The sequence below is a fragment of the Strix uralensis genome, chromosome 8, assembly GCF_047716275.1.
Source record: "Strix uralensis isolate ZFMK-TIS-50842 chromosome 8, bStrUra1, whole genome shotgun sequence".
Classification (NCBI taxonomy): domain Eukaryota; kingdom Metazoa; phylum Chordata; class Aves; order Strigiformes; family Strigidae; genus Strix; species Strix uralensis.
This window is the reverse complement of record NC_133979.1, coordinates 30,455,422-30,477,991: the sequence shown is the minus strand read 5'-3', so window position 1 is coordinate 30,477,991 and position 22,570 is coordinate 30,455,422. Positions and strand designations below refer to the sequence as shown.

General features: G+C 42.9%; 1 protein-coding gene across 1 annotated transcript in view; it reads left to right on the top strand.

Moving 5' to 3' along the window:
* XPR1 (xenotropic and polytropic retrovirus receptor 1) overlaps positions 1-22,570 on the top strand; it is a 114,260-nt gene that overhangs the window by 78,009 nt on the left and 13,681 nt on the right. Inside the window, exons 4-11 of the mRNA XM_074876952.1 lie at positions 785-1,008; positions 4,883-5,032; positions 5,403-5,486; positions 5,977-6,058; positions 9,349-9,536; positions 9,768-9,947; positions 13,846-14,011; positions 15,736-15,927. Of these exons, the coding sequence (XP_074733053.1) occupies positions 785-1,008; positions 4,883-5,032; positions 5,403-5,486; positions 5,977-6,058; positions 9,349-9,536; positions 9,768-9,947; positions 13,846-14,011; positions 15,736-15,927 (1,266 nt within the window). The remainder of the gene's footprint in view (positions 1-784; positions 1,009-4,882; positions 5,033-5,402; positions 5,487-5,976; positions 6,059-9,348; positions 9,537-9,767; positions 9,948-13,845; positions 14,012-15,735; positions 15,928-22,570) is intronic.

The following is a 22,570-nucleotide window of genomic DNA, read 5'->3' as shown; positions in this document are numbered from 1 at the left end:
ATGTTTTTTTCCTTTGATTTCCTTACTGTCATATAGAAAGATCGTAAACACATAGTTAGCAGTGGGTGCACAGATATGAGAAGTGCTTTGCTTACTAACTTGTCAAGTTTCATAATATTGTCTAAGAGGGTTTTTTTTCCTAACGCTTTTTGTGCGTTTGCTTTATTTGAGCAAGGCGAGCAGCTTTCCTTTATGCGCACAGTAGACATGTGGTCACTGCTTTGGTATTTGGATGAGACCCTATCTGCCTGGCTGCCTCCAGCTATGGCTCTGCCAGCCTGGGGACGCCTGACCCTGCCTCCCTGTGCTGGTTTATGGCCCCTGGCTACTGGCTGCAGCCACGCAGGTTGGGCTTTTTCCATCCAGAACAGGTATTTGTACGGTCCTCGAATGAGCATCCTCTAGAAATCAGATCCGGTGTGGAAGTCGAGAGGTCTGAGTTCACATCTAATGCTGCTTTAGTCTGTGCTGAAGGGACAGCCCCTTGATTTTAACTCTATTATTAAAAACCTGTCTGACATGATGACTTTTTTTTTTTTTGGAGAACATATATGTTTTACATAGGAGTGCATTAAAACCTTTAGCAGGAAGGAGCATCATCAAAGAGAAATACACAGAGTTGTTGAATGTAATGCTTAGTTGGGGAAGGCCGTGCAGTAGGTGATTCAATGCAATGCTTTTTCCCTACAGGCACGTTATTTGAAGAAAAGATATAGTGCTTCTAATGGGCTCAGTAGGCAAGTTGCTAGCCTCTCATCTGACTTTTCCTTCTCCTTGCTAACAGAAAAGCTTGCAGAAGCACAGCGCAGGTTTACTACTCTTCGGACTGAGTTACAGTCAACTTTGGATGCACAGAAAGAAGCCAGTGGGGCTTCCACGCTGCAGCGGCGCAGAAAGCCAGTCTTCCACCTGTCCCATGAAGAGCGTGTCCAGCATAGGAATATCAAAGATCTGAAATTGGCCTTCAGCGAGCTCTACCTCAGCCTCATCTTACTGCAGAACTATCAGGTACCTGCAAAAAGAGGTGGTTTTATGGAGCCCTGTGTGTAAGTGACTCTGTGCTTTGTGTATCCTTGAGTTGCCTCATTCAAGCCAGTTTTGTATTTCTTTTTTTTATTTTGGGCTCCCTAAACATTTTTAATGAAAAGGCAGATGCCTAGCAGCTAGCAACGTACGCCTTGTTGCTTTTTGTTGAGCTAGAAATGCTAAGCTGACCTGCAGAAGGACCTTCCTTCTCCTTCCTTTCCTGGGCTGGCTGACCCCAGCACCCTTGGCCCAGGCATGAAGTCACATCGGGGCCTCCTTGTTCTGTAGTGTGTTGTTATGTGCAGGGCTGGAGCTGGCAAGGTGGGGAAGAAGGTCTTTTATCTAATATTTGTAATGAAACTTGAAATGCTAACGTACTGTTTCCTCTTGGCGTTACCATGGTAGTGACTGTGACCTTGCTATATCAGAATTTCTTGTTAAAACATCCATTTTAAAAAAAAATATTTTTAATTCTGTAGGATACAGGCTCCTTTGCCTTGAAGTATGAAAAAAACAAATCTTTAGTTGTACTTGGATTTCTGGCATGAAAGGGCATGGTAAATATTGCAGATACTGATTTTGTTCCAAAAATCTTGAAACAAAAATCTGAAACTGTTAAGATCTTTTTATGCTGGGCTAGCTCTTTTGGTGTTAAAAACACTGAAATGCTTTTAAATGTCTTACTGTGAGGGTTTTTAGCTTGTTTAATTAAGAATGTTTGAACTTAAATTCACTACAACTGTATTTAGATCTTTACCAACATTGTACTGGAGAATTTTGCTAAACAAAATTAATAAGAATTAATTGAATACCACTCTGCAGTATGGACAAAACTTAATTCTTCCAAAATTCTGAGTGTCTGTACCTCTCCTAAAGTGATACTATGTCTCTGAGCACGTGTCCCGAAACTATTTATGAGCTTCTCAATAAAGCCCTTTAACTATTAGAGATAGTTTCCAGTTCAAAAACCTGGGAAAGATAGCTGTAGCTTTTCAGGAATGGAGCAAAGCAGTATTACCTGCTGTGATTTCTTCACTTTTTTCTTTTAAAAAAAAAATCTATTACTATTGGTTACAAAAAAATCCCTTCTGAGGCTTGATGAAGAGTTTAAATAGGGGATGACATACGTCATTCCTCTGGGAAAATGTTTTCCTAGTATTCATCAGTGCAGAAAGGCATCTTGCACACTTACATTTTTGCTTTTTGCTACCATGAGTCCAGATCCATTGGATGTATACTAAATATCGATGTAAAACCCATCTGAATTTGATAGCTTTCACAGTTTCCAAAAGGAGCAGAGCTGCTTTCTACAACGTATCTTCAAAGAGAGTATGAGAAAAATTAGTTCAAATTGGTCTTGAAGTTGAGGACAAGTAATACAAGAACTAAAACAGACATAAACCAAATCCCAGAATACTACTCTTAATCACTTTTGAGCTTGGAATGTAAGAACTGGGAACATTCAAGCTCTTGCCGTTTTGGAGAGGAAACACAATAACCTTGTGGGAAGATGATGTACCTGAGCCCTTCATGTAGGAGATAAAGTGAAGTCAACAGTAGCATTATAAATATCAAACTATGACTTTGATGAAAGGCTGAAGTCTTGAGTTGGGTTACTAAGAAAGGAAAATCCACACGGAGCAAATTCCTCAGTCTGTTAGGACTGAAGCAAGAGCAAAAGCTGCATGTGTTCATTCCTAAGGTACACAAACCAAGTATCAAGGGAAAGTATAGCTTGTCTCCAGGACAGCTGTTACTTGTTTAACTTACCAGTAATTAAATTTCTGATAAAATTAATGCGTTAACAGCAATGTATCATTCTAGAGTATGTACGTATATAAATAAATCTATTTAAAATAATGTGGTTTAGAACAAACAAATCTTCAGAAATTAAGTATGTAGTATTTACTTACCTATACTGTATATAATATAGTACATTCATCAGGCAAATAATGGAGCCTGAATCAGTCTTATTAAACTTCTGTGCATTTGTCTTGCTGGTGCGTTTCCTAATACATTTGTATACAAGCAAAGATTTTTGAGTCCATTGTTTGATTCTACTTGATCTTGCATTATATTATTGTATAAATTGCACTGTGGTTTTTTTCACCTTTAATGACAAAACATTCCATTAGTCGATTCACTTCAATGGATTTGATTAGTATCCAGCAGAAATGAAGTCAGGCTTGGAGAAAGCCCCTTGCCAAATAAAAGCATCACAAATTGCAAGAATAGCAAAACATCTGACCGTGTAAATGATGTCTGCATGTTTCTTGTCGGAAATACCACTGTCACCAACAGTGTTTTTATCATGCACTTTAGGGCTGCAGAATTTTTGCAGCCAGAGGATGAAATGCTGCTGGAGAGGTACTAGGGTGTCTGGAGCAACCATGCCCCGACCAGCCCAGGCACACCAGAGTTAGGCTGTGATTGCACACATGGCAGATAAAGTGATGTTAGTTCAGGCTACAGAAAAATCTCTGACCAAAATCATCATTTTGTTGCATTTTTTCATTTCAAATTCCTGAAATAGTGATCTGCTGTCCCTGGGGTGAAATGCTGGTTTTTCCAATAGAAAGTAATTAAAGTCTCTTGTCTGCAGTAATGCAGATCGTTAATGCATTGGCTTCCTGCTCCTGTCTCCCTAGCCTCATTTCCCCACCTATATGATGGGGTCTGGTATTAAATCACTCTAAGCATAATTAGATTGAAAATAATTTCAGTGAGTAGTTGGTGCCTCTCCCCAGGGCACTGGATTTTGCCATTTTCCCTGCTTTTCTTTCCAAGCTACTTTCTAAGATATTTTAGAAGTGAATCTTGCCATGGTCTGTCTGCATTCCTGATGTTGCTTGAACAAAACGTTGACTCTTTTGAGTGGTGTTTTCTGTATAATGTAATGCAGGATTTCAAATGCATCTTGTCACAGCAATTGCCTGCAGTGTTGATGAGCTTTCCCTGTCTTAGTGTGCATTAGAAGAGCGTTGGGTCAGGGCTCATAGATAACTTGGAAATCAACCGTTAATTCTTGGTTTAATGCAGCATCATGTGCTTATCTTTACAGACTAGAGAGTTACATCTCCCACATCTGCAAGCCTGAACTAGTTTTGCAGTCATTGTGCAACGTACTCTGTGGAAAAGGATGCTGCTATGGGGATGCACCTGTCTGGATTTAATCTGCAGCATTTAAAATTTTTGTACAAGCATTTCCCTTCTAGAATACACTTATCTGGGAAACTTGATTTGGAACCAATGTAAAGTTTAAAGAATCTAGAAGTCAGTAGCCTAACCTTTTCAGAAGGGAAAACCCCTTGAAGGATAGGTAACGACTGTGGGAGCTGGGACAAAACACAGCCTTCCTGCAGCTTTGGGTGTTTAAGAGCTCATTACAACTACAGCTAATCCAGAGAGCAGTTGCTGAGTTGTAGCACCCCGGACGTAATCAGTAAGGTGTGCCCAGACAGAGGAAGCATCTTGAAAAAACTTCAGGCATACGAGTTTTGAGTATGTCCAAAGGTTATTTGTCTTCAGTGAGGTTTCATCAGGAATGTCGTTTCTTCCTGCGTTAAGGAGGAGAGTGGGAGTGATTTGGCTTCTCAGGGAATATGAGGTTTAGGTAGTTCCCTGTGAATAAGTTATGTGGTTTTATGCCCTTGAGTCCCACATTTTTTCTGTTATTTGCAAGGAATATATATTACTTCTAATAAAGTAATCGCTCAAAAATTTCCTGACAGTAGATGCAGTTAGTTTGATTCTTCTTACTAACTATTCCTTTTTTGCAAGCACTGGAAATGTAGCCATTGAGCTTTCTTGTGAGCTGACTGAGGTTAAAAGCCAGTAACTTTTCCCTTGTCTGCAGAACCTGAACTTCACCGGCTTCCGCAAGATCTTGAAGAAGCATGACAAGAACCTGGAGACGGCGCGGGGAGCAGAATGGCGGGTGGCCGAGGTGGAGGTGGCACCCTTCTACACCTGCAAGAAGATCAACCAGCTTATCTCTGAAACAGAGGTAAAGATGCTAGTCAGGGCACCGCTCCTTTTTTAACTAGAAAACTGATGCTACTGATTCCTATAATGTTTTGCCTTCTCTAGCTTGTATTCACCAAGACAACTATTAATTGATTTTGCAATGCCACTGATTACTGGCACTGCTTATGTAAATTTGGATATGTTCTATTCAGCTGGTACCTTTTCACTCTGAAAAGCTAATGCAGTATTAGCTTGTATTGCAGCACGGTGAGCTTGTCATATCGTCGTTACTGTGTATTAGAAGAGTATTGGGCCAAGCCTCAAATGTAACTTGGAAATCAACCATTATATTTGGTTGTTGTGCTTATCATGCGAATGAACTTCTGTGATGTATATCTTTATCTCCTTAGGAAGTGGTGACCAATGAGTTAGAAGATGGAGACAGACAGAAGGCTATGAAACGTTTGCGTGTTCCACCCTTAGGAGCAGCTCAGGTGAGAGGCCGAGTTATGTAGCAAAACTGCTTCTCCAACTTGTCAAGGTGCCAAATTAGATTCAACATCAGAACAAAGTCATGAAAATAACTGATGTGAGCATGCTCCACAAATTGTGAGGGGGGGACGGCCACATAATCTGCTTTAGTTCCAGAAGACTTGGAAGCTTACTTGTCCTAATGCATGCAGACAAGGTAATGAAAGGATGAGATAAATAGCAAAAGGAAATTTGTGCTAATAACATATAGTTAGTGTTTGTGTGGTCTGGAATATTTTTCAAAGGGCGTTGAGATGCCCGAGCTCTGTTGCAACATGACAACAACATAGGCAACAATATTGTGCAGCATTTTCAGTTTAAAAAAACCTCATTTCAAGAGCAAGAGTGCAATCGGAGATCAGAACATTGTATCTCTGATTACTCTGCAAATTATTCTGACTTTGCTGATAACCTATTTACCCCACCTTAATTCCACCATTGCTTTGTTCACAGCCTGTACCAGCCTGGACTACATTCAGGGTTGGATTGTTCTGTGGGTTGTTCATTGCACTGAACGTCACTGTCATACTTTCAGGTGGGTATCCTCGGCTGGACCCGGTGGGCTGCCTACCTTGGTTCCCAGGTGTTCTCGTCACTTCTGGGTGGATCTGAACTGGGTTGGTCGGGATGTTCTGGGTTAAATCAGCCTGACTCAGATCACACTGTTGTGAATTATTAGTTCTGCTCAGTAATAGGCTGTGTTTTTTCTCCTGGTATATATATATGCAAGTTTTGGACTTTGAACATATTATGGTTTGTTCTCCTGGCTTCCTCCTTATTCTTGGAGGGATATTCTGGAGGTGCAACATCCGTATATAAAGACAGATTTCTGTTATTGTTCTGTGAACGCAGCCCTCACCCACCTTGAGACAGAGGCTTGTAGTACATAAGTTTTGCATGGTACTGACTCCCTACAGGGCATGAGACCAGACATAGAGCCATGTAAGCACCATGCCACTTGAGACATTTTCATGTAGAAATTTCTAGGATTTCAATGCCTGATGCCTATTAATTGAATTTTTCTTGTTGGCAGATTTTGGCAAGATTGTTTACAAGCTGCAATAAATTATTGCTTATCTCAGGCCTTGGTTTTATTCTGCTTTGTGCCTTCTGAGTTTGGACTCTGATTAGAGTAAAAGCCATGTTAGTACTGTAGATCCCGATACAGTGCTTAATCACAAATGGCTTTACTAATTGTGTGTGTGATTTCAGTAGTGTTGTAACTTGCTTAAGCAGTACAAAGGCAAAGCTTACCAAATCAACGTACAAGCTCTTGCATTAGGGAAAACCCATGTCTGTGTTTTGGACTTAAAAGAATTTTTAATCAGATGTTTCTATAATTGGATCCAGTCATCTCTTGGGATAAAATGTCTCTTATTTGAGAAGACGTTTGCAGTGCTTCCCATTTGGTCTTCTTATGGTAAAGGCAGAAAGTTGACCCATCTGCGTGAAGGATCTGTTTAATGTGTAGAAGCTGTTCTTTATTCATCATATCTTTTTGGTTTTTTCTGTTACTTACATGTTTGATCTCTGTGAGATGCAAATATGATTGAAGCCAGTTGTGTTTGCTTTATCTCTCAGTATTAAGAATGAAAAAGTGACACAGTTGTGAGAATGAATTCATAAAAATGATTATATCTCTAAAGCAGATGTTACTAACCTGGTGTGAATAATAGGTATGTTTGTATCAGCAGGCATGATCTGATATCTGTACGTTACTTCAGATATTGGGCAAAGACTGTGCTCTAACTGCAAAGTGTTTGTTTTTAATTGGATATTACTTTGCTAACCTCTCTGCTACTTTTGCCAAATTGTTTTTATGATTTGATTCACTCAGATGGGATTTTAGTGTTGTATGTGTAGAATCTGTGAAACAGCATTAGAACATGACTTCTAATAGTAAACCACTTCTGTATTGCCTGCTTTTAAAACTAGAACAGCAGCATTTTACAATGAGTTCATAATAACGTGGGGTCTTTTAAAGGCTGCAAACGTTACAGTGACATCTTCCTCTCTGCACACCTTGTTCAGAGCCTGAGCTTGCTGAAGGGATGAGCTGATCAAGTGTCATGTTTCTGCTGAATATAGGAGGTGACTTCGTTTGTGTTAGATTTAAGTGGGAACAGCATATGAACGGAAAATCTCTTTGCCTCAGAGCTGTAGTACGGAGCCCTGGACTGGGTTGTGCCCATTTGAGACCTCGTGCACCTTTGCTGGGCACTTCCCTGCAAGTGGGGTCCTTGAGGGTCTTCAGTCAAACTGCTCGGCTTAGTGAAGACAATGGTTCAGTTAGGAAACATGAAAAGGGACTCAAACCTAGCCTTTACACTGCAGAAGCTAAACTAGATAGGGTCTTAGTGTCAGAGGAGAGAATGTACATAAATACTCCAGCTTCTGTGTTAGTATCTCAGCTGCTTGTACTGTTCAGTATCTGCTTTTTGTCCAGAACCAGCTGCTGCTCCATGCTGCAATAATAGTCCTCTATCACCCTGAGAGTCCAGAAATAAGATTAGCGGGCATGAGCTATGGAAGTCATATGCTATACTGTCATACTGAACTGTGTTCACCTCAGGATAAACCTTTGTCTGGGAGTTCTGTCTCGAATAGCATACAGCGCATCTGTCTTATTCTGTCTGGTCATTTCTTACTCAGTATTTTTGGGGCCACTCTGTCCTGTGTGGGAAGCACCTCCCTTGGCTTTGTCTGCAGGTGTTTCAGATTAAAATTTGAAAAGCTGCTTTTGCAATTCCACATTTAAGACTCATTTCTTTCAGCTTCTTCAGGGTGTCTGTCATTTTTGTCCAAAATTTGACTCTATTTTGACTGAATCCAATAGTCTCTAAGTTTTAAATGTAAAGAACAAGTTCCTGAGTCATTGTTCCTTGCGCATTTTTCCTCCATAATTTTATGTAGTATAAAGTACAGATGCTGAACACATAAAACTTCTTGTTAAGGATATGCTTTCCCTGAAGAAAAATTTGAAAAACTTGGGGCTGTAATTTAGACAAGAAGGTTTGTGGGAATAAATTCTCAGTGTCAGTTCTGTAAAACTGCATGTTCTCTCCCCTCTTAAAAAGCACGTGGGTAAGAAACACTCAGTGAAACTGAAATTGAGGATTCAAATAACTACTTTTTTGGTGCTTTTCTCATAAAACCCATATCGGGCAACCAGGGGACAGTATTTTGCAGACAGACTTGTGCTAGAGTAAGCTGCTGCTGTATAGGGCTTATTGTCGTTTGAAATTAAGCAAATTTGTTTCCAAAACCCTGAAGACTGAACAAAGGAAGCAACAGGCTTTCCAGTATTGTTGCCTTGTGTTGAGTTTTCCGTTTGGGTGCGGCTGGATATTATATTGCTAGTTATGAATATGTATTGCATTACAGTTGTATTGAGTTCAGTGATTAGGCGCAGTTTAGCATTGTTTTAAATGCTGTAAATGGCGCTTCTTTCTTTTGTGGGGAGCTGAAGTATCTGTGTATCTGTCTGTTGGGATTTCATCTCCATTAAACCAGAACATTTAAGTGCATATAGTCACGATTTATGCTAGCGCTGTCCCTTGTGCCTGTAGTGTGAGACAGGGGACTGAAGATGCTGCTAATGACCTGACTACACCAGCTGGAGAGACAATTTTCCCCAGAATACTCCTAAATCCCCTGCCAGGCTAGGCAAAAAGTCCTCCATTTGCTGGAATACGCAGGGGCGTACGAGTGTACCCTGTTTTCACGGGGTACAGCCGAGCATCTGCGAACCAGCAAATAAAGCAGCTTTACTTTGTGACGTGACTTGTGCTATCACTAAGGTCGTTTCATTTTTGTCTTTGCCAGGTGTGGCTTTTATAGATGGACCAAATGTGTGGCCACTGGTGAGAATCTATCGAGGTGGCTTTCTCCTGATAGAATTCCTCTTTCTCCTGGGTATCAACACGTATGGCTGGAGACAGGCTGGAGTGAATCATGTCCTCATCTTCGAACTCAATCCCCGCAGCAACTTGTCCCATCAACATCTCTTTGAGGTAAACAGAACAGATAGTAGGAGTAGTTGAGCTGGGCAGTGTATCAGGAGGATAAATCCTGCACCGTTTCCTGGCAAGGAGTTCTAATACAATTAGAAGGGGAAGTTGCTGAAGTCTGATTAGATTACAGGATTGAGCACTGCTCTCCCATTTCTTATAATGAGAATTCACTGTAGGTTTCAGAGCTATATTTTCATAAGGTATCTATGTGTTTTTTCTATCTTTCTGTAGATTGCTGGTTTCCTGGGGGTTTTGTGGTGCCTGAGCCTGCTGGCATGTATATATGGTAAATTCACCTACATCCCTATGCAGGTGAACCCACTCATCTTGTACGGCTTCATGTTGCTTTTTCTTATCAACCCTACCAAAACCTTATATTACAAGTCCCGTTTTTGGCTGCTCAAACTATTGGTAAGTCTCAAACCTGATTTAAATAAATATTTTTTTTTTAAAATACTGTAGCTGAGCAGTTCGAGTTAAGTATATCCAAGCATCACTAATCTTCAGGAAGGAGAGATGCTTACACCACTGTGTACTCACAGAGCAGACCTGATAAGGTATTGACTGCAAATGCTTGTTGAGCATGGGTTTACAGAAGCAACTTCTGCTTGTCTGTGCCAGTCTGTCATTATCTTTGTATTGCAGGTAGCTACTTGTTAATCTTCCTATAGACAGCTGTATACATAGTTCTGCACATACAGAAACACTAGAATATCCTTGCTTGTTTGTTCCTTAACATAGTGAAACAGTTTGATTAAGGTTCCAGTGCTCTAAGGCAAGGCTGCACGGATGCCCCCCAGCCCAAACTGGGTGACTGCCAACACTGAGAGCGTTCACTGACAGAGAGGGAACCTTTGCAAAGGTTACTGCTTATAAAGTTATGTTCATGGGTGGGGTTTTTTTTCAGCAAATCTGTTTGTGGTGTTGAACAAACTATTTATTTTAGACCCTGCTCGTATTTTCTAGATAAGGTAAATTTGGTAAATTGAATGTAAATATACATGCTACTTCAGTGTTCCAGTTATAGGTGGGTGCTCCAAAAGAACAGTTTTCAAACTTGTTGGATGGCTCATCGGTTTCTTCCCAAATGGCTGTTTCACACGTTCATCCCCACCCTGTATGCTCTTTTAAATTTACTTTAATCAAGTTAGTTCCCTCGATACCTTATTCTTGCTGGAACTGCTCTGAGAGCATCGGGCGGAAGAGGGTTTGGCTGGCTGATGTTATTCGTAGAATCGTTTTAATGCCAATTAAAACAATTAACTTTATCTGGAACATGGCAAAGATGAAACGTAGAATCATGCTTCAAGCATGTGCGTGCAGGTATACACACAGCTAGTTAACCTCTGTGCGCTTACCTCTTGTTATTTCATTTGCTAGCTTACTACTATTGCAGTTCTTCCTTTTTTGCCTTCCAGCATTCAGTCATGTCTCATAGATGTACCTTTAGTCCCAAGCCTCATTAGTCTTACTGCTGTCCCTTGGTGCTAGGGGAAGCCCTGGAAGTAGTCTAACCATGTGAGCAATATCTGTGCTAATTTACCTTAATATGTTAAACATGGTAAAAGTCTCAGTCTTCACAGAGCTCTTAGGCAGTTTCCAGTGCCTGCTCTATCCCAGCTGTCTCTAGACTGCTCTGCAGTCTGCAGTACAAGCATACCTTGGGGTGTGCAGAGGCCAATTCATCCCAAGGTCTCCTGGGGAAAAAAGCTTCATCAAAATGCAAGATCACCTTAATGGTGGAAAATGACACAGTACTTCTGACTGTGTGTTATGCGGAAGGGGGAAGGGCAGAAAAGAGGCCAGACAAACCACATAAAGAGTAGCTGTTAGGCTTTTCTAATTTTTATTGTATGTAATTGGCTGGCTGGGTGTGTTTTATTTCTCCATACAGTCGCCAGCAGCTATCTGGGTGAAAAGAGGTTTAAATAGCACAATTCTTAGAACTGTGCTGTTCACACAGATTTTAGTTTGGTGAGCGTTTTTCTTCACGCGCTTTGATATGTTTCATTTCCATCCAAAATGAAGTCTGACATGTTGGGTGTAGCAGAGCATTACTGGCACCTTCAATTTTTCTAGCACCGAATCAGGAGGATACTTCAGTGTGTTGTAGCATTTCCTGATGGATCTAGGAGGCTTACTGCATCCACCCATGATCATCAACAACTGCTTGTTAGTACTCAGAAGTGGGATCTCTTTTGATAATCTCCGAGGGACTGCAGGTTACATCTGAATTGATCTTCCTCTGCGTGAAAACAGTTATTTAGCCCTTAGTAAGTTTAATTCCCATGCCAGGCTCTTCTTTCTCGCCTATGTGCTTAGGTGAGCAGTTTTTTGCCCCGTTGCTGCTGGATGAGAAGCCCATGAGTGCCCTTGTGTAGGCTGAGGAGAGCAGCTCGCCGGGAGGAATCGGATCCGAGCACAGGGGATGGCACAGCGTCTGCATGCCCACGCTCTCTGCAGGGCGCCGAAATGGCGAAACAACTGCAGGGAGCCTGTCTGTGAGAGGTGAAAATCTAGGAAGTGTTTAGCTCCAACTCAAATATCTACCATCTGAGCAGTTATTAAAATGGCAGTAATCAGCACCAGGAAGTCTGTGCTCAGATTGTGGAACTGTTGGTATATAACTGCAACTGATGACTTGAAACTGAGGTTCAACTCCAGCTTTTGGTGTTTTATGAGTTTATTCTTGTGGCCTGTCTTCTCTGGAGGATGTTGCAGGGACCCTTCTTAGCTGGGAAGTGAGGAGTTGCACCCTCTGGTAGCTGGGCTGCAGCTCCAGCTGTGCCTGGGTGATAGCAGCAGTTGGAAACCACAGTGCCTGACCTGTGGGGTTAGGAGGGTTCAAATGGCAGCTCATGTTCTTGAGGATCGTTGACTGAGATGCCAGTGCCTTAGCTAGGTCGTGGACATATCTGCTGACTCCTCACCCACTGTAACCTTTAGGTGGAAAGCTTCTACTCTCTTCTACTCTCTTAAAAGCTTTATGCTGTCGTCTGGCAGTGCCTAAGTGTCTCTCCCTAAATTAAATAACAACGGGGATTTTATTAATTTCTTTTTTTTTAGGAAGATCTGTCTGTAAGGCTGTTTTCACATTTCATTTGTTTCAGTCTGTCTTTATGGAAAAAAATGAGGTCTATGATGAAACAGGTAAAGATAGTATCAGGGAGTGTTGGTAAAACAGAGGAAGGCTGGTGTGGCTTCTCTGGAAGGCTTTGAGGACAGACCTCACTAACGGCTGGCCCTGTTTGAGCCTTTGTAATAGGCGCTGTCCTACACGAACACAGTGCTTTTTGGGTCAAGAATCCGTATCTGCTTTATGCCACTAAGTCTTAATCCCCTATTTGGCTTTGAAATTGAGGACCAGAGTCTTAAATTGGCATTACAAGCTGATGGGAATGTGTCAGTCCTTTCCCGGGTTTCTGTAACTCTGTACCCTTTAGGTTAATAAGGAGAGCAATATAAAAGATCAGTGTTAGCCTGTGCTTTCATTAATGTAAAGGTTCATAAATCTCTGAACTACCGGATGGTGCTGGTGCTGTCTCTTTGAGAAATTGGCTGTTAGTAACTATAACTAACTGGGTAGAGAAAGTTGTAATCAAAGGTAATGGACCATGAAAATTGTCTGGTTTGAAAGTAGCAAAACTGCCGTTAAGGCTTCAAGGGAAAGTGGACTGGGATTGAGGGGGAGTCTAACTGACAGTCAATAGGATTTCCTCTGCCCTTTCTTTAACTCTTTCCCTGCTAGAGGCTTTGGCAGATCCAGCAGTAACAGTCATCGCTTTTACAACTTCTAACACCAAAGAACAGCTAATGTGTTAAGTAAACCGAGCCATCATCAGACTAATGACCATGCTGAGGGTCTATAATCTAACTGACATTAAGTGTGAGGGAGAAGGTAAGTGTGGAAGGTGTCAGCAGACATGACATAAATGCCTGAAAGAGAGCGCTGGTCAAAATGAGGAGCGACAGGAGAAATGGAGCTGTGTAGAGATCTTACGTGGAGACCGGGAGTTTCTGGGAAAGAGCTTGGTTGGAGAAGACTGGGCTCTTCTGCCAGTAAAAAACCAAAAAAGGTGGGGGGGACATGAATAGTTGCATACAGGAGGAGGAAAGCAGGAATGTTATTTGTACTAAAAGTGAGGAGATAGTTATCTTTTTTTTTTTTGTCAGCAGGTATGAAATGTCAGCAATAAATCTTCAAGCGTTTCTGTTATTTCCATATTTGTTCAATGCTGTGATGTCCTGCCACTGCATTTAGATGTCTTTTACACTGTGTCATGAATTATTCCTTTTTTTTCCCTGACAGTTTCGAGTGTTCACTGCTCCCTTCCACAAGGTAGGCTTCGCAGATTTCTGGCTGGCTGATCAGCTCAACAGCCTGGTCGTGATACTCATGGATCTGGAATACATGATCTGCTTCTACAGCTTTGAGGTTCAGTGGGAGGACAATGCTGGACTTCTGGCAAATACAGGTAGAGTTATGCTGGCAACCCAGGCAAAGGTGGTCAAAATGACCTGAAAAACATTGAGCAAGGCAACTTCATAATCATCTATCTGTTTTGAAGAGGGCTACCAATGTCATAGGAAATTAAATAATTGGCATTTCTTGTAAACGCAGCGTTAGAGAGATTCTGCACTTTCTTACTTCCATCCAGAGAAGTGGAATTTCAGATGTCTGTTCATTTCCTAATCCAGTCATTTGGCCTGATCTGTATATTCATCAAAGAATTTAGACACAGCACTTCTTGACTGGAAAGAGAAATCCACTTTCCTGGCATTGTTGTTTTATTTCATAGTGGTTTAACCATGTATTTGCTTTTAGCCTGTTCTGTTGCTCAGCATGAAAATGAGTTGCATGAGCTTGTTAACCACAATTTTCTGTGCTGTAGCCTGTTTCTTACAGGCTCCATCACAGTACCCTAAAGCAACAGAGGATGGAGAAACATCCTCAGAGCTTGTTAGTGCCACCCGTTATTCAATCAGAGTTGATGCTGTGACACCAGGGTTGTGTGTGCTCTGCTGCTTCTCTCCTTTCTATCCAGAAGAGCCGCAGAGTTGGCATATGAATTTTGGCTTTGGCCTTCCCAGTGGCAAAATAGTACCTGTCTCCTCCTGGATCGGGCTGTTGTCTTTCCATTTTCAGCAGTGACTGGCAAATCGTGTTGTCTGATGGTTTTGACACTTGCTGAAAGATTTTGCAGTATGCTTCAATAAGCATTAGTGCTCGCTTTGTTCTTCCACTCTGTCTGATCCTTCTCTTCCCTGTAAGACAGTGTTGCAAGTAACTAAATATTTATTTATTAATAATAAAATAAATAAAGCAACTGAGTGGATAACAACTTGTCCTCTTCCAATCCAAACAGTGGAATGATAGCACAGTGCTTTGGGATAAATATCAGCTAATAACTTGTCTCCATTAGTCTCGATAAGAAACAAATGTTTGTTAGTGGGGTGTTTGGTTTAGATGTGCTGAGAGAGTCAGTATAAGAATACAGCATGCTTGGGGGTTCCAGGCAAAGCTGGGGTTTTCCTGGTCATTTCCTCAATAAAAAGAAGGCTTTCAAACACCAGGGGTGTGACACAATGTCATGTTGGTGTCATTGCCTCTCACCCCAGTTGTTGAAGCCAGAGCTATGCCCTGGCTTTGCTTTTTAAAAACAAAACAAAAAAACCCAAACCAAACCAACCTCAAACACATACTGAAATACGTTTTTTCCTATATACAAGAAAAGTGGGTCAAGGACATCGTAGGCAAAGTAGCCTTTTTGAGCTGTCCTGCAGAGTTTGGAAATGCTCTCCCATTTATGCACAAACATTCAGTGTTGAAGGCCTTTTGTAATTCCATCCTTAATTTGATTATTCACAGTACTGCCAACAGCACAAAATAAATTTAAAAATAGATTATTTCTAATCTTCTTTCATGTTAATTATACTGGCAGCAGTGAAATAGTTAGATGATGATCTGTCTGGATGTGTTATTGATGTCATGTCACCTGAACATTTCCGAGAGGGAGTAAAGGGCTTCAGGATACTTTCTGGGGATGAGCTGCTTGCTGTTCTGGATGTGTGGTGCCTACGTAGGAGACATCGGTGGGGAATTGCTCTCCTGTCTCGTGATATTACTCTTACCGAAAGGAAGACGATAGGAGTTCTTAAACTGACTGACTCTTTGTCCCTGAAACTTTTTTTCTTGCAGATAATCAGATTTGTTACAGCTACTCCTACGGAGTGAGAGCAGTTGTCCAGTGCATCCCCGCTTGGTTGCGATTCATCCAGTGCCTGCGCCGTTACCGTGATAACAAACGGGCCTTTCATCTGGTTAACGCTGGAAAATATTCCACCACCTTCTTCGTGGTGACATTTGCAGCCCTCTACAGCACTCACAAAGGTATTGGTTATTTTGGAAAATCCCTTACAAGTCATGGGCTCTGCTTTTTACATGGGAGAAGCTCAGAATTTGGCATCCCATTGAAGCAGGAACTTTTGTCTTTTGGCACCTGTGAAACATCTCAGTGGAAAGGCAAGGGCCTGCCTAGCTTGCAAAGAGTATTTTTAGATCATCTTCTAGGTATTTTTCACATACCTGGTCTGCTTAGAACTGCACTTCTGGAGTGTGAGAGAGAATTTTCAGGTTTGTCTCCCGAAAGGAGAAAACTAAAATACCTGTGAGTTTTTGCTGTGAAGGGGGCTTGAATGGGAGATGTAGAAGGAAAGGGATAACACAGGAATTACTTCTCCCTTAGCATTCATGAATAGCTAACCTGGATCATCTGAATAAAGGTGGTCCATCATTCCTGAATGTGGGAAGATGTGCACAGTGCTGGGAAAATGCCCTCTCTGGATTTTCCTGTGTATTTTATCCATGTTTTTTCTGCAGCTGGTAGGGGGAGTTGTTTCCAATCCATTTAACTGCAGATTGAGCTCTGATCCCTGAAGTTCCCCATCTCCCTGGAAACGACAATTACTCGATTCTGCTCTTGTTCTGAGGGAAAAAGCTTTTAGTTTCTGCACTTCAGGCAGTCACCCTGGCTTTCATTGTTCTGAAGTCCTAAAAGCTGTATTCTTTTATTTGAAAATATATGCCTTCTATATCTCTAGAAATTAGCAACTGCACACACTCATGAGCAATTACTTATCCTGAAATATGACTGTGGCAGAGCAGGGAGAAGCATTCAAGGCATGCTTCTAGTTAACATGATGGTCTTTTGGAGGGGTGGCAGGGTTATTAGAAACCTTCCTGCGGCCAAGAAATGGCTGTTTTGACGTAGCTGGGCCTGAAGTCACACCGATAACGTTTCTTAAACCTTGCATTTTAAGGGCAGAGAGGTGCGTTGGTGCAGGCTGGCTGAGGGCTGGAAGTCAGGCGCTCTGTTTCCGGAGGTACATGCAAACCTGGTGTGGGAGCATCAGTGGTGGATGCAGCGCCTAGCCCCTCCGTGCGTCTCCTCCCGGCTGCCGTGTCCCCGGAGCTTGTTCTCATTTTAACTTGTTTGCTCAGTGACATTCTGCAGCTCTTCTGTTCCAGCCCTGCAGTCCAGTTAGTCACCGCCACCAAACCCTGAGATGAGACAAGTACAGATTGCCTGGCTATAGTCACTGCGTATATGCGTTTATATACAGTGCCTGCTCTGGGGAGGCTGACTAATGCTTCTCCTTCCCAGGAGGCAGAGCCTTCTGTGGGAAGGTTGGGGTAGGTTTGGAACCAAGAGGAAAACCAGCATCTGTCACAATGTCCTGTTGAAGAATTTGACCTCTTTCTACTCCCCTTGAAGTTTACATCCGTGCCAGTACTGCTGACCCCTGTTCTCGTTGCTGCCATACATAACTGTTGTCTGCTCTTCAAGTCTGGCAGGGAGTGGGTTGTAATGAGGTGTTTACGAGCCAGGCATGGGGCTTGTTCCAACTGCTGAGAGATATTCATGACTCCCAGCTTTTGTCTGTCCGGTTTTGTTAGTGGGAGTCAATAGCACGTAGTTGTTGGTATCCTACAAAAAAATTTGGAAGCTTTGTGGCCTTTGGAAATCACAAGTTAGCAGAGATTTTGTAAATGTCACTGTGCCTGAGCTTCTAGTGATTTTTCAGAGGGCTGCCTAAAGACCTTGCTGTGTCTTCTCAGCCCTGCAGGCCTGTTCCCATCCTGCCATAAATGCACTTTCTAATATGCTGTATCTGTTAAGAATCTAATTTATCTATGTGCTTTACATAGATTCCCAGTTCTTTTTGAACTTGAAATCAGATGGTCTATCATCAAGTTATGATGTTACTGTTGAAAATAGATGCACTGCTCGCCCACACCTTCCCTGTGTCTGCCTAAGGATAGCAGAGACACTGATCTCTTACCTACAAAACATCTGTTGGGGGCTAGCTGCTTGCTATTAATGAAAGCAAGCACTGGCCAGTGTCAAATTGGTAAAGATCCTTGCTCCTTAGACCTGCTCTAATTGCAGTAATGAACCTGTTAATTGCTGTGGTAACAAGGGTTTTGTTTAAACAGCCTTTCATGCCTGTGTTTGCAAGGCTATGACTTATACCTCTGGAATGACAGTGTTTGGCTGCCAGGACAAGAGGGTAATTGGTGGCCTTTTCTTGGGAGGTCAGGTAATGTACACCAGCGCCCGTTCTCCACTTGGGAGTCCTGGGGATGTTGCAGCCCTCTGAAAAGGCTTGTCTTCCTCCCTTGATTTGAACAGTGAATAATTTGTAGCGGGTCTGTAGGTTTTTAGCTCGCGGTCTGCCAGCTGTGGGAAGATGGACTGTGCAGCTAGGAGGGTTTGTTGGCGTTGAAAGCCAGCTAATTCATACAGAGCACTTAGAGCATTCTTGTGCTGTGTTTTTGTATGCTTGCTGGAAAACAGCTCAAACTAAACAAATGCACAAGTGCCACCTTATTATGTTTAAGTGATGTATGCTGCTTCTAGTCATATGTGGTACTCCCTTCTCCAAACCTCCTGTAGCAAAGGATCCCCCCAGCAACACAGCGTACTGTGGGCTCTTGACAAGTATCTCAGTTTCCCCAAAATATCACTGTTTAATAATTCATATTGCTCAAGCAGTGCATAATTCTGATTCTTTCTTCCTCCAGAGAAGCCGTTTCTTTACTTTTCTTCCTTTTGATTTAGATGCAGAATGCAATTTTCTCTGCTAATTGCAGTTGGGATGTTAGACCAGTAAGATATCAAAGTAAACTGGTGGGTTTTCTCTCCCGAACTTGTGATCCTGTTGTCTTGGGACTAGACTAGTTTTACAGAGCTAACTCCAACCTATCATCTTGATATTTAGAGACTGAATTAGCGAAGCTGAAGTGAAAGTAGCAACCCCATAAGACTGGAGCAGGCAGTGGTTGTGTGGCCAAGTGCTGACACAGCCTGCCCGCTTCACCACGGCTCAGAAACACCGTCGCATTTCAGGGACGACAGCAGCAACCCAAGGGCAACTGTTGCTGAGCTCCCAAAGGAAGAATTCTCAGTATTTTTATATCACTCAAAGGAATGGGAAGCAAAGGCCGCGTTCTGTAAATATAGTCCTGCGGGGTATGTTTGCACAGGCAAATGAGGCATATCTGTAACTCTAAGCTACCTAGCAACTGGCGTGCGTGCCGCCGGTCCCTGCCCGCTCGCAGCGCGGCCGAGCAGAAGCCTCTGCCCCCGGCTTGTTCCTACCCTTGCTTTGCACTAAGGAGTTGAGCACTGGCATTAACTTCCCTGGCAGTGCTGAGTAGCTTTCCCCAGAGCTAGCCAACTGAGTATTATATTGCCTTATTTAATCCCTATGGAAACCTGCGTGGTGCTGGGGAAGCAAATTATTCAACCTGAGTCTGCAGCAGACTATTTACCCCAAGTGCAGGGTTATTTTGACACACAACTACGTGTTGCAGTGTTTTCGCTCTGCCAAAAACACATGTGCCTTCCTTGACAAATGCACCATTGTAGCTGCTTCCACTTCAGTCCAGCTTGTAGCATTCCACGGGGATCCCCTCTTGCATAAAGTGTACTTGTATTTAAGAAGGTACGCTGACATACCTAGAATAGCCAGCCTTGGTTTCGTTCCTCACTCAGAACTGGTTCAAGCTTTGTATGATAGGTTTATTATATTTAGGTCTTCAGCTCACATGAGAAGCAGTGCAACTGGAGTTGTTTTGTGCTACTCTGAGAGTGCTGGTCGCTTCTTAAGATTTTTGTGTGATTTATGTTCCAACTTTATTCTTTGTAAAATAAGATGCATCTTGGTTTTGCTACTGTCTGTCAGTTCTCTCTAACTCGATGTCTTTTGCTCACATGGTGTCATCAGAAATATCTGGCTCACGTAGAATATAGATTGGGCTTCTGTGCTTGAAGAACTGAGCTTCTTGAGTGCTTTGTAGTCTTCAACCATCTTCTTGTTTTGTGGGATTTCCTTTTTCAGCATGGTCATTTGTGTGTTTCCCTTGTTTTTTTCAGGAATGTGCTACTGAGCTTAAGTACAAGTACTGGCTTAAAACTGGCTATCTGGGTTTTTAACCTTTAACTGAAAGGAAAGATGGTTTGTGGAAGTTTTCATCGTCAGTTTGATTTACACACCTTCTTCAATTAAATCCTTGTGGTCTGGGTAGTATCCAGCTATTTATTAACCTCTAAATTATTCCAAAGTTAATCCATGCAGCCTGGAAACTTGAGTAAGCATCTCTTCTTCCATACCACTCCCACGCCATTTCCCAGGTACTCCAAATGAGACTGTTGAACACCAGCTCTCATTGGCTTGGAAATGCCACGGAGAGCCATGGGTTGGTCTCAAATAATGTAACTGCCATGCACTTTCTCATTAAACAGCCCGGGAAATTGACAGTAACTAAAAATATGGAAGTTAACTAAATAGGGCTGTCTCTAAAGAGTAGTGCTTCTGTCTGTGTTCTCATCAGCACTTCAGAAACAGGCTTCTCTGGTGAAATGCTGTGTAATTTGTTGGTTTTTTTTTTTAAGCCAGCGTAAGAGAAAACTGTGAAACTCCTTGCTTTGCCAAGGAATAGAGATGTGAGCCGTCAAGGCAGGAGTCATCCTTCGATTAATGGGCTTTTGCAGGGAGGTGTTGGACCATCCCTTCCTAATAGAGAGGTTCAACCAGATCTGACCAGATGAAGATGAATGGGAAATGTGCTGCTTTTTGAAAATACAGCGGAAGATTCCGAGGTCTCTTAAGTGCTGCCCACCCCTCATTAATCACAATGGCTTCAGCTGTTAGCAGTGGTGATACAGGCTGCCGTAGCCGGTGGAACGGATCGCTGGTTCTCCCACAGTCTGTCCCACCACAGCTCCCCTGGGGAGGGCTGTGACTTCCAGGTGAAGGATGGTGATGCACAGCAGGAAGGGGGAGAGGATGGTGGTAACGTCAAACTGTTGCACTGGGAGCTGCGGGAGGATGCCTGACTGCATGCACCCTGGCTCTGCTCTTCTCTGCCAGCTGAAGTACTGGGTAGTGGGTTGTGTCACTTAACCCTTGTTGCTGCCACATTGGAAACTGCAGGGTGCAGCGCCCGTGCAGTTAATTTGCTGGTAGGTGGGACAATAATTAACTGTGATCCTAAATGATTACAGCGGCAAGGAGAACAAGGTGATGTGAGAGCTGGGACTAAAATGACTTTTACAGAAATCAGACATCGGTGCAACAGCTTATAGTCCCTCAACTGAGAAATGTCATTTCATTTCTAGGGAGTGAGGAGTGGGGCAAGGCAAAATAAGTGGACATACAGAATTCAAGTACAAGTCTTTTTTTTTTTTTTTTTAAAAAAAGTACGAAACTTAAAAAAAAAAACAACCAACCAAACAACCCATTAATGAAAGAATGAAACAAGTAGCATTTGTGAGCTCCTGTTCCCTAGCTTATCCCTTGTGTGTCGGTAGAAGATCTCCCATCTCTCCCCTTCTTTCTCAGCACTGGAAGAGCTGTCAGCACTGTGGCAAGCCAGACCATTTGATTTGGGTGTCACAAGAGCCTTATAGAGTGCTTGGATTGACCTCTTGAAGTAAAACAAACTTTGTAATGGGATTAACTGGCTCCTTTCTTAATACTTGCAGTTTTTTGTGGGGCTTGCCTTAGCACAGCATACTGGCAACTCCATCAGGATGATTATTTGGAGGCGAAACGTGCAATGTCTGTCACATTGCTGTGAGCTAGGATGAATTTTTGTCTGAAACCCTGTCATCCTGTGCCCAGGAGGCCTTCAGTAATGAGTTGTGTTCATTAGCCAGTCTTTCTGATCCTTTCCATCAGAGCAGCAGCAGTGTCATTAGCAAAGAATCGGAGGCATTGCCATGGGCAAACATTTCCATCCTGGCCTCTGACCTCCTCCCAGCTTTGACGTGGGTCTCTGCGGCACCCCGAGCCAGCCCGGCTTCTCCACGCTGGCTTGTTAGCTTCTCTAATTGCTTAGACACCCGTCTCAGTGATGGTGCTTCAGGGTGGAGCTGGGAAGGGTGAGGAGCACCCCGGCAGGGCTGCAGCAGGACCACCGTGACCGGGGTGGAGGTGCCGGCAGGAGCTCGCTGGCCGGCAGCTTGCGGTAAGTGAGCGGGGAAGGCGAGATGAGACGGCAGCCTGTGCTTGGCGGGGAGCCCGGGAGGAGGGGGTGTTAGCGAGAGCGGTTTCGGGAACTGCCACCGCACCCCGAATGTCAGCACAAATGAAGCATAAAATCCCGCAGGGAAATCTTGCCATGCTTTGTAGGTCTACAAATGTCAAGCAGGACATTCCCAGTGCCGACAGCCGCACCAGGGGGGCGGAAGAGGCAACCTCGGCACCCTGCCGCTGCGTGATTCATGCGTTCGCTTCTCAAGATTGCAGCTGAGGGAGGGTTTTAATAGCTGGGATTTGGAAAGTGGGCTAATAGTACCGTTCATATCACTTAATACACTTTTGTGTTAAAGGTGGCTGGAGAAGCGGGAACACTAATGAATAAGGTGTAAGTAAAAAGGGTGGCCTACTGTTATCTCATTTCATGGGCACTTAAGAGGGAGAAGCCTGACCTTTTTTTTTAATGGAACGTTTTAGAGAAGTAACTG